Raw genomic sequence first — 12,761 nt, forward strand, 5'->3', positions numbered from 1 at the left:
TACAATTGTTTATCTGGTTTATCTTAATGTAATTATAATATTTATTACTTATATATATATGTATATGAGGAAACAACTTAGATTTTACCTATAATTGAATCAGAATTTTATGATTTTCATTTGATTTGATCTTTTAACATAAACGAACTGGCTATACAAACCCTAGTCTTAAACTATTTCGTGAATATTAGTTTTTTTTAATAGGCAAGTAGGTAATCAAAAGTCAATTAGTGCTCAGCCGGGGTTCAAACCTATAACCTCATTATAGAAGAAAGGAAACAAATTTCAGCCTAAATATAACCTTGGGGCCTACCATGAGCTCTTATTGTGAGCCTATTGACAACCTACAACTGAGATGCTAATTCGTACCATGACATCGAAAAAACGAGACAGTTTATGTTCCCACGTGACCTTAGCGATTATCGGATTTCATTCGTTCAATTTGTATGAAAATCCGTACCATGACCGCTCGGCTGAACCGAAATTTTACAGTTGCGCCTTCCAACTATGACAGAATAAGCAATTCTAAAAAAGTTACTTTTTGTTCAACTTTTTTGTATCGAAATGTCCAAATAAGTTTAGAACCTATAAAATTCAATATTTGTATTTAAACTTGTTAATAAAGTTAAAATAATAAGATTTATCTACTATGGCTAATATGTATATGAAAAAAAATATAATTTTTATATTTTGGGGTATTTTGAGTTTAGAGAGTGTGATAATTAATAAATTATTAAAATATCGACGGAGATGAGAAACAAGACGGCAATGCCCTTCTACCGACTTCGTAGATATTGAGTTTATAATTTATTATAGATTAACTACTTTGACTCATTGAAGATTTCAGTGTACCTACAAATAATTGCACATGGTTGAATAATATTCAATTAATTATTTAGGCATGTCTAACAAAAACATAATTCCCCAATATATCATATTTACAATAAATATTAATGCCATATCACTAGTAGATATTTATTATAATTAAATTTTTCCTCATTATGTTCATGAATTGTATTATTCTCCTCTGCTTTTTCTTTAAAAAAACAGAGGTTTTTCTCAAAATTATAATGTGTAAATAATAAGCCATTTGAAAGTATTATAATAACAGTATTTATTTAGTTAGGATGACTCCATCAAGATAGAAAAAGATGTCTTGTCTTGAATCAGGCAATGTTCAATTGGATATAAACATATTATATTCATTTATATATTTCATTCTCTCAATTCAGCGAGTTCGTCAGGTTTAAGCTGTAAAGAAAATATCATTATTTATATTATATGAATTAGTTAACGTATAAACTGAATTTGTACAATTTTAAGGAATCAATTTTTATCATTATTTAAAATATCTTATGCAAAGAGTTTAATATCAGGAATTCACTCCGATATAGATATTTATTTTTAATAAACCAATTTTTGAACAATACTTACCCCATCATAATATTATTTTATAAGTTAAACAATTTGTAAAACTATATTTATGAAACCGAAATTTTGTAAACACCAAAATATTGAAAGCTTCAAAATTTGAAGGAAACGTTTAAAAATAATAAGTGTCAACTGCACAGCACCAGAAAACTTTACATTTAAAATATATCAAAAGAATAGTTTTATATTAAATAAATATATATATTAAGACATAATAGCTTATTGTAATTGATGAATTATTTGAAATAATTTTATATTTTATTTATTTTATAGAAACATCTGTCGAAGTAAGTTTGACAGTTAAATTTCTAAACTTATATAGAAACCACAAACAAAATTATCGTTCTTTTTTTCTTTTTTTCTTTTTTTCTTTTTTCTTTTTTAATATTATGGCAACAGCTTCAACTTTATGCCAGTTTCAAGTAAAAAATTATCGTTCTTTCATTCGATCTTGCGATGCTAATACGTTATATCAGTTCTAACTACAGATATAAAAATGCAGAAAGTATGTATAATCTATACTAATATGGTAAAGGGAAACATTTGTGTTTTTGTATGTATGTTTGTAATTTTTGTTTGTAGGATCGATTTCAAAATTTCTATTACATTTTTAAATGATAGGGATCCCTTAAAAAATGCAATAACACCCAGAATGTAAAAAAAACATTTAACCAACAATAATTTATCTCTCTCTTGATTTGAAAACAAGAGTTTTTCAATACCTGTAGAGTATTTTTTAATTTTCTAATAACAGACATTCTTCGTAAATGTTGTTACGAATTTTAAAATATATTCGTTGCAAAATCTGTATATTGATTAGATTATTAATCTACTTTCTACATACATTACTGTTAAGTCATCTTGACTGAGCCCCCATGACAACGAAAAATATGGCCTATCTGTCAAAATTTACAAATTTAGTTCCGCTTTTTGCCGTGCCTCTTTACTTTGTTAGAAGGGTTACCCGTGGTTCTCACTTAAATCTTATTATTGTATAAATTTTACAAAAAAATTATTACATACGATTTATGATGATGAAATTTACCATTAATACTGTGCTTAAGCAAGAAATTTCTAAGATAGACCATGTGTTCCTGCCTGCAGATTTTCAGGGGAACGTAAGTCAAATAAGGTAAGATTCTGCAATGAAACGATACAAAAATATCGATCCTTGGTTCGACTATAGAATTTAAGCCTTTGTAATGTAATGATTTTTATAAGGTATGACATCGTATTCTATAATCGTGCATTGAATAACTTAGAATTATTATATTTTATTTAAACTAGGTAATTGCAGGCATTTCCGACCCGTTTAATGTAACGTTGAAATTGATATGATTTTTTTAAGGTCAGAGGATGCGTACCCACATACTTTATGTTTAGATATACATTTTGAATTTGTAGTTTTAATGTTTTCATAAAATGAATAAAATATAATGAGATGTTAGAAAAAAAATTGTTTATGTGACCAATTTAATTTAATGCTTCCGTTAATAATGAAAGCATTAATTTAATAAATTGCTTTCATTACCAACCTCTTCCAAAGCTATAAAGTTATCAACAATTTTTATGAAGGTATTACAACCATAAAGAAATAACACAATTTTATACTTCACACATAGTCTTAGAAATAAGGTTAAGAGTCAGTGATAGCTTCGCCATTGTTACTATTACCACAGACTTTCCAAAACTAATGATGTAGAGACAGACTGCCACATATGCAGATGATACAGCATGTCTGCTAGTGATGAAGACCCAGTACAAGTTTCACAGAAACTACAAATTCAGCTTGAAAAAATTGATACTTGGCTATGGAAATGGAGGATAAAATATAGCACTATGAAATCCACACAAATTACTTCCACTCTCAGAAGAGGAGAATGTGCACCTGAACATCTGGAAGGCAAAGTACTGCCAACAAGTAACTGTCAAATATCTTGATATGTCCCTAGATAGAAGATTAACATGGTATTAATAAACACCTAATCAAAAGAAGCAAATCTACAGTTTAATAGCCTATCTTGGCTTGTAGGACGTAGATCACAATTGTCCCTGCATAATAAACTAGTATACCAAGTTATAATCAAGCCAATTTGGACATATGGCATTGAACTGTGGGACTCTGCAAGTCACTCCAATAGAAGTAGAAATACTATAGATATTTCAAAATATCGCTCTGAGAACCATATCCAGTGCTCCTTGGTTCGTTAGAAATACTGAATTCCGCGAACACCTGGATATGGAAACTATAAAAGAAACACTCAATGCTCGTAGTACAAGATACATGAACAGGCTTAAGGAACATAGCAATATACTAGCTAAAAACCTTCTAGATAGTAATCCAACTAGAAAGAAAACAAATTCTAACCCTGGACTAGTGATTGAATCTGGCATGATGTTCACTGGAACATTAGCCACTCATTAAGAGAACACATCAGATTATGAGTAAGTGAAGTCGATGGCTGATAATTAAAGGAGAAAAAAAAACTATTACCAACTCTTATAGTTTGGTAATGAGAACTTAATAGCCAACTATAATGTGTTATATCAATTCATAAAAATTTAATAATACTTAGAAAATAATTTCATGATGAATAAGTGAATGGGGTTGGTAAATGTACTTGTAAATTATTTATTAAGAATACAGCTGTCACATGGAAAGAATCTTTGGAAAGTGAACTAAGTGAATAAATTTAAAAAAAAATAGTAGCTCACTTGAAATCTGTCTGAAGTATGAAATTTAATTATTATAATATATAACAACAAATCAAACATAGATACAAAAAGTAAACAATGTGCATTGGATTTTAAAAGCTCCATCAAGGTTTGATTATGGCTGCTAAGAAATGAAAAATTTAAAATTAATTCAAATTCAGATTTTATGTACAAGCAGAACATTTTTACCAAAAATATAACTTACTAGCCAGAGTAACGTCCAGTGTGTAGTAGTTTCCCAAGCTATAATGCACTCAAATATTACTACAAATTGAACTCAATATGTAACATATATAATTTACATAATCTATATTATTAATTACTTAATCTATATTAACATTTTTATATACTAAATAAATGGGTTGGGAAAACCTGCAGATTTTTTATGGTTGTTGATAGAGGCCAAAGAGGCCTTTGCAGTTGAAACATGTAATATATGTCCATTTACCATTAATCTTCAATTAGTTGCTTGATTTAGTTGTTTTAGTTATGATGCTTTTCACCCTTGATAGTGTGAATGGTTCATTCAGAGCTACATTGCCTCATTGGAGAAAGTTTCACACACATACCTATTATGTTTGCATTTGTTATTCTGGTATTTTTTCTTTTTCTAAGTTGGTTATCAGGCTTCTATGCCTAAGCTAAATCAATAAATGTTCAACAATAGGAATAAATTCCATATAGATAAATTCCAATTATATATTCCATAGCTTTCTTATAAAAATATTGAATGTTTTCAGGTTAGTCCAGGAGTATTTGAAGAATGTTGTGAACTGGATTGGAGAAAAGTCTACAAAGGCTCAAGGTCTTAGCAAGACCTTAACCAGCATGGACAAACTGCGTTCTTCAGAACATATTTTGTATCTTTTAAAAGATGCTGAGGGAAATAAGTAAGTATTGTATCAATCAGAAACTAATAAAAAAAACGAAATCATAATCTTCATGTTTAAAATAAACATTTATTTACAAAAAAAATATAGTACTAATAAAGATTTAATATTCTAAAATACTAAATTAGTGTTAAAATGCTTAATTGTGTCACTTGTAGAACCTGTACTTTTGTGCCCCATCTTGCCTAAAACAATAACACACCTTTTAATTGTAAACATGATGTGTTACAATTAAAAGGTGTATGTAATAACTTTATTCTTTGTTTGGGGGTGTTTCTTTATTTATATATTAAATAACCTTTAAATATTTTATGTATACTAAGTATTCATTAAAGTTTATTTTTTGGGAATAAAAACAGGCTTAATAGGATTTATATTTTGTTTATCATTAAATTTATAGATAAGATTTCCTTTGTTGTAACTATTACAAATGGTAAATGTAAAAATATTGTATAATTGTGGTAAATTAAAAAAAAATTTCAGCGGTGCTGGACAAGTTATTGGCATCCTTAAAATTGGTGTTAAAAGCCTATATTTGCATGACGAATCTTTGATTTGTCACAAAGTCAGTCCTCTATGTATACTTGATTTTTATGTACTTGAGGAGTACCAGAAAATGGGCTTCGGGAAGAAACTTTTTGATTATATGTTAGCTGTAAGTATTCATATATCTTTTTTAATAAATATTATACTTACCGTATATCATGTCATCATGTTGTTAGACTCTTTATTAAAAATTAAAATCGACAGCCTTTCTTTTTGATATTAAAATTTACAGCTTATAACAATTATAATTACTTTGAAATCTGGGTCAATTGTTAAATTTGACGTGTTAATAAGGTATAATATAGTGCTCAACACAATTTTAATTATTCCTTCAAATCAATAACAAAAGAATGATGAGATTTCTGTATCTGTGTTGTTTTGTGAGATTTTAAATTTATTTATTTATATGTTGTAAAACAATGTGTATGTCTAAAAATTATATTATTTATAATGAATGCTACGTGAAGCATGGCTAATGATAGTAATTCTTATGTTTGTATAATGTGTTGTCTTTAACAGGATCAATGCACTACAGTCGACAGAATAGCCATTGATAATCCTTCTCAGAAATTTGAAAATTTTCTGCAAAAACATTATAACATCGGAAAGTTATTGAGACAGCATAACTGCTTTGCAGTGTCTGCAAAATTTTTCGAGAATGTTCAGTCAATGTAAGTTTAATATTAATTTTATTCTTGAAGTATGCCAACGTTAAACGATTATTACTAAAATCAGACTAATAGGAAAACAATATTTTTGAAATGATAACTTGGAAGTTAGGTAGAATATTATTTAGTGAACATTCTTCTTTATTACGAATGTCTATGTATATTTAGGTAATTTTTAAGAAAACTTTGAACGCATCCTGCTGATTGGCAGAAAATACATAATGTACATATTATCTGTATACGGCTATACAATTCCAAGCTGAGTAGCCAGGAATTATATACATTAGCATTATATGCATTAGAATTATATGCATTAGAATTTCCCAACAAAAAATTCACTATGAATAAATTCGTGCCTATAAATAAATTATTTGGGTGCAATAATCGTTTCAGAGACGACCAAAATATCAGATTGCCACACAAGGATATAAACAAAGCATTTGAGACGTAAATATATATATTACCTAATACTAGGGTCGTTCAATAAAAGTGATAATGAGGATGACGCAATCTTAATTATATACAGATGCTGTATAGAAATCTTCATTTCTTCTGCAATAAAACGAACACTATCACCTTCGCGTTGGTGTGCCGAGTTGAGCTTCACTAAAGCGCAACCGTAGAATATGGACTCAATTAGTCTTCTTTACCAGCTCCATAGTTGAATTTTTCAAGCAGATATATTTTATTACCGCGCTTACTTCAATTTTATATACATATAAAAGCGCAATAGACGCTGACAAATGACTTCTATTTTAAAAACAAACAAAAATTTATTGTTTTTTTTTGTATCTAATATATTGCGTGTGTGTTCTTTTCAAAAACAATGTATCGCATTATCACTATTTATTGAACACCTTTTGTGATTAACCTATTACTCTGTATTAATAAATTAATAAATTTTAACATCTTTGCCGAGCTCACACTACCTTTACACTTTATGAAAAACTAATGTCAGCTGTTGTAACCTAGACATTTATATTTGAGGTTTAACATTTTCCTTTTAAAATAAGCTAACACATAGATTTAAAATAAAGTAAGATTAAAAATTAATCCTATGTAAAGAAATTGTATTTCTTTTAGTATAGTCTGTATGTTGACACATGATAATTGTGATGATGAAGTTCAATTAATTGGAATTATTTTGAATATTTTTTTTATAGAACAGGGGGCAAACATTCAGGAGGCTCATGTGTTTATTGATACCGCCGCTCATGGACACTAAAAGCCAGAGTGTTCGCGGCGGCGTTGCCGACATTTTAAGAATATATAAAATTGAAGATTGCTTAAAAAATCTCAAATTATATCTGTTTTCAGCTATATTTTTTTTAATTGCACCATTTCCTTTAATGGAATTGTCTTATACTTATAAAGAATGCATTGCAGAAATAATTCCACTTCCGGGCGATCTACACCAACCCTACCTACAGTGGGGTCAGTGGGTCGCTATGCAGCACAACAACCACCATCTTCAATGAATTGGGTGAGTGATACACTAGTTGTGTGCCAGGCACCCGTGATAAATCGGTCGTAGCTTGACATTGTAGTATTTCTAGATAAAAGGTTATTTTTTTTTAAAATTCATATATAATAATAACCCGTAGTGCCTGTGTCACTTGTTGTTTTGCTTACTGAAGGTCCCACAGTCGTCTTATTCGCACGCTTTCATTTCATATTATAAGAAAAAAAATTACATTACGTAGTGGCAGAGGCGATACTGTATTAATAAACGAAATTTGTAACAAAAATTGTGACATTTTTTGCTCATTGCATATTTTTTTTAGACTGTGTCTTACATTTACACCGGTTCTCAAGTGCGTAGAACGGAAGAGAAGAAATGGCATGCAACTCTCAGTCACTCTTTTATTATGTGACCAATATAGTTGTGTGGAAATAAATAAATTATTAACCTAAAAAATAAATTTGAAATCGTTAAAATCGTTATTGTGTACTTAGATAAAGTATAGTTTAGAATTATTAAAATACATATATTGAATACATTTAACATAGGCTAAAGTCTACTTAATAAAATTTAACCTAAAAATAAAAGCCGCCTTTTTACCCGAATTAATTTGAGAACAACACTTGCAAAAATATTCTTCAAGATACAAATACGAATCGAAGGTACATGACGACATGATCAGTATAAGTGAACTTAAGGATTATCAATTACAATAGGAACTAATTTATAAATAGTATTATTAAATGTAAATGTAAGATACATACCAATCTTGATTCCCTACTGTTTTGCAGTGTTAAAGAAACCACCCATAGTAAAATATAAGATTAAAAAAATTAGGAAAAGAATTTAATAAATTGTACTGACTCCGTAGGAGGTAGCTCGTAGGAAGCGTACAAATCCAAATCTAGAAAGTTTATATAAAACAATAAATTTCTTTTGTTACAGGTAATACACGGAGGCGATAACAGGCGGTGAGGGTACATTCTATATGTTTTATTTTCGGATTTGTTTTGCAACTTTTTTATTTTTTGTTACAATTTATTCATATAAAATATGTCACAATAGATACTAGAATAATCGGCTGTAACAAAGGAATCAGCTGTTGGAAAAAAACACAACTGCACCTTGCACGAATTGATTTAACCCTGCACACGGCTATGGATAGAAAGAAACTTATATGCAAATTATCGTAGACGTTATTTTTTTGTGACACTACTGATTAATATCCAGAGAAGTTGTCCAGCTTCGGGTTTTTATATTCATAATTGTAATCAAGAAGAGTCCTTAATAATAACAGAATGCGAAATGAATTACAAACAAATGTCTCATTTAATAGAAAAAAAATCATTTTGTATGGTGCATTCATTACTTATGTCTAAAGTGACAAAGTCAAATAATAAGTAGTCAATTTAAAAAAAACACTAAAGTTATTTATTTAGAAAAATTTAGTTGGCTTAAAAGTTAAGAATCACAAAATATAGGTATCCAAAATGTTTAGTGATATTTATATTCATCAGAAGAACACATTTGCTTTGCTGGTCAAATTGCCGCGCAGTTTCTGAAAACGGGACAATTTTGCGTCCCCCAGTTCACGAAATTTTCTCGAAATTTGAAATTGGGACAGTCCCGTTCAAAACGGAACGTCTGGTCACGTTAGTTATGTCACACAATGTGATGCCAATAGAGATCTGGAGGCCTACCATGAGCCCTTATTGCGAGCCTATTGACAACCAACAACTGTGATGCATCGCTTATTCGTACCATGTCGTCGTATAAAGCATCATCATTTCAAATGGGTTGTATAAAGACAGCTCGTGGTATAGGCACCCGGGTTTAATTAATTAAAAGTACTGCGCTACTGTAATATCGCTATTGGAACAGAGTAAGCGCCATGATCTGTGAAACATGAGCATTTTATATTTTAAGGATCATTCTTGGTTTGTAATTAAATTCAACGTTATTTACGAAATGTTAAATTTTTTAGATATGTATGTAATTTTATCGAAACTTTCTCTGAATCTTAAGCTCCTAATAGTTTTAGATTTACAATTTATTTTAATTAGAAAATTCATGCTTACTATGATCTATGATCCATGTATAATTTTTGTTTTATGATGCACATTATCTAGGAGTCGATATTTTTAATTACGCGGTACGGGTTCGAATTAATTGCAATTCTACGAGAAAATGAAATTTCCAAGTGAGTGAGTGAATTATCAACAATATTTGAATGATAATAATAGAGCCCAAATAAAATACCCATTATGAACCGTAGTTTTCTATACACATAATATTTCGTTTGATATGTTTTTTCGTGTGAAGTGGAACTAGCCCCGATGCTTGCTTTAACTTTTTGTTGCCTTATTTACTGAGTTTAATATAGTTTAAAATTCATTTATATAGTAGTACATATTAATATTATAATGAATTCTGTAATATTGATGTTATGTTAATTAATTGTTACACATGCAAGCTACTTAAATATTTGTAGGTATAATACGGAGATTCCAGCCAGACCAAAGACCACAAGTGAATCGAAGGCTGATCAATCACTCGTTATTGATGAACTAAAGCTTATAAATGAACCGGAGCGCATAATTAATGTTCCCGAAGCAAAGTACCTCGAGAGGCCGTCTTCTCTTGAAGTACGTCCCGTCTCTGAACAGATCACCATTGACGTAACTTCTCATGGTTCAATCTCGTCTCACCCTACTCCATCCCTTACCAAGGATGGCTATGTCGATTTGAAATATTATCATAACAAACTGTGGTAAAATTGCGGCAGCTCTAAGGGTTCCATTATTGTCGTTTCATGTTTAAATTTGAATCTCTAGTAGATATAGCTTATTATAAGGTGTAAACCAAAGCTTTTACGGTAAATCGTCTATTCGTTTCAAGAGGAGTAATACTAGCTGCCAGGCTGTAGGATAGGTTACAAGTAGTGTTCTCTCATACAACGTTATAATATGTCTACTTGTTTCGTTGCGTTAGTACTATTAGGAGGGCTGAAAAGTTTGTAGACTGACACATAGTTGGCGCAATAGTATAAACTAATATGATTTTTATACTGGACGCCCCAAAGACCGATTAAAACATCAAAAAAAAGTCCACGAATAAATTTTGGATAGCCGAAAAGAGATGTTGATTAAGATAGCTGAGAGCCTTCAAAGAGAGATATCAAAGTAACGTGTTCAACATATCCTAGATGAATATTTGTATAAACGAATTGATGATTCTGAGCAGTGTTTGAAGCTGTTCAATCGTAATAAATCCAAATTTATTGCACCATATTCTCCATATTTCGCCCCCAGCGACTTTTTCCTGTTCGCAGACTTCAAGAGAATGCTCGTTGAACAGAAATTTTGCGCTGGAGAAGAGGTAATCAAACTTAAGCCCATTTTGAGGCTAAAGGCTCGTACTATAAAATTACGAAAAAAATTATGACCGCTATAATCGTTGTATCGCTCTCGAAGACAACTATTGGACAATCAAATCAAATTCTCTAAAAAAAAATATTATGTCTATGTATACAATGTCCTACGAACTTTTCAGCCAGTGGGCTTCAAGTGTGAAGTCTATCTAATAATCATTGAAATTAATATATGTTATACCGGCGCTTGTTATTTAAGTAAGTATTAACTGCTTAAATGTCGGGTACTAATTTATGTGGTAACTATAATGTTTACAAATCAATTGCACAAAGTATTATTTATTTATTAATTTAATCGATGTTGTTAAGTATTAATAAGTTATTAAATTTTATATAAGTGGCTTTAATCGGCGTTTAAGTTATCTGTTACATTCCCATTGATGGCATTTTTATTGTCACATTGTGTTACGGAGCGGAAGATTTTACTGAAAGGATATTTTTAAATGCTCAAATAATATTTAAAATGTTGAAATTTTTTGGCCAATTCAAATTTATGAACACGTTTTGGATTTGCTCTTTTATGTGTAGTTTCCTGGCACCTGTGATAAATTTATATTTTGATTAACTTATAAGTGCTATGTTTTAATACTCGTGCTAATGAAAAAAACACGGGATCAATTTAAACGGTAGTCACGAGGCATGTTTACATTATTATTTTTACTAAATATTTTTGATTTTCAATTAAATTATTATTAATAATGTTTGTTTTAATTTTCCTGAAGTTAAAATATACCTATGAAAATCATACATAAAAAACGGTTTATCTGGATTTCCGGCAAAACAAAAGTCCTATGGGAAAAAGTCAAATGGCAAAGTTGTAGATAATCAAAAGATCTAAAACTTTGTATTTAAATTTTTTTCTCATAACCTCAAAATTTATGTCAAAAATTCAAAAAACCAAAATGTTGGTTTTTTATTTTTATGTTTTACAAAATTTATTTTTTCCACACGAAATTTGGTGAAAACATACCTTTGTATGTCCTAAATACGCTGTACTTTTATTTGATTTGAAATATTTATTTTTTCACCTTATTTTGAATTAATATCGAAAAAGCACCCTAATTTTCAATCGAAAATTCACCCTTAAATAAAAAGATTGCCTTAAAATTGATAAATTTGAATTTTCGTTGTTTTATTTCAATTTAAAATCCTATACCTCTAAATTGATCATCCTTTATATATAAGGGGGTAATATAGGTATCAGTAGGAATATGGTGATCAGCCTTCTCTTCACATGAGTACATTGAAAGCGAAAAAATAATTGGCAGAGACTACTTACTACCTTACTTTAGTAAAGTTGCATCTCGCTTTAAAAAAAAAAAAAAACTAAGCTATAACCATTGTTTTACCACCAAAGGGATTTAAATAACTAAAAAGATATTTGGGAAACTGCTCAAAACATGCCAAAAACCTATCAAATAGCGTATGTTGCGTTGACTTTAGAGTTTAAACAGCGTACTCCAATTCGCTTACTAAACAGTAGATTTAAATAGGTTCACCAATAAGTGGTTTCCTTAAATCGTTGTTAACTAATGGGACTGATTCTGTAGCAGGGTTCATAAATTAAAATACAAAATTAAAGAAAACCTTTTATTTGACAATACAATTTCAACCTTTCG

At 29.6% G+C, this 12,761-nt stretch overlaps 1 protein-coding gene and 1 long non-coding RNA gene across 5 annotated transcripts; one reads left to right on the forward strand and one right to left on the reverse strand.

The window, feature by feature from the left end:
* Positions 1-1,089: 1,089 nt before the first annotated feature.
* Positions 1,090-1,618, reverse strand: LOC125062757. The gene is made up of 2 exons (XR_007119323.1): positions 1,435-1,618; positions 1,090-1,251 (listed from the first exon to the last, which is right to left on the reverse strand). It is a non-coding gene; the product is annotated as an uncharacterized LOC125062757 (long non-coding RNA).
* A 735-nt stretch (positions 1,619-2,353) lies between these two features.
* LOC125062422 (alpha-tubulin N-acetyltransferase-like) lies at positions 2,354-11,841 on the forward strand. Of its 4 annotated transcripts, none has more exons than XM_047668343.1 (8): positions 2,354-2,563; positions 4,887-5,036; positions 5,520-5,691; positions 6,102-6,253; positions 6,644-6,697; positions 7,637-7,733; positions 8,658-8,683; positions 10,204-11,841. In XM_047668343.1, the coding sequence occupies exons 1-8, from the start codon at positions 2,460-2,462 to the stop codon at positions 10,484-10,486; spliced, it is 1,038 nt and encodes a 345-aa protein (XP_047524299.1). In that variant the 5' UTR covers positions 2,354-2,459; the 3' UTR covers positions 10,487-11,841. The 4 variants fall into 4 exon arrangements, with proteins under 4 accessions (XP_047524299.1, XP_047524301.1, XP_047524302.1 ...); XM_047668345.1 differs by lacking the exon at positions 10,204-11,841 and adding an exon at positions 8,778-8,817; XM_047668344.1 differs by lacking the exon at positions 6,644-6,697 and having other exon boundaries at positions 2,355-2,563.
* Positions 11,842-12,761: the final 920 nt, after the last annotated feature.

Source organism: Pieris napi, chromosome Z (genome assembly GCF_905475465.1).
Source record: "Pieris napi chromosome Z, ilPieNapi1.2, whole genome shotgun sequence".
NCBI classification, from domain to species: Eukaryota; Metazoa; Arthropoda; class Insecta; order Lepidoptera; family Pieridae; genus Pieris; species Pieris napi.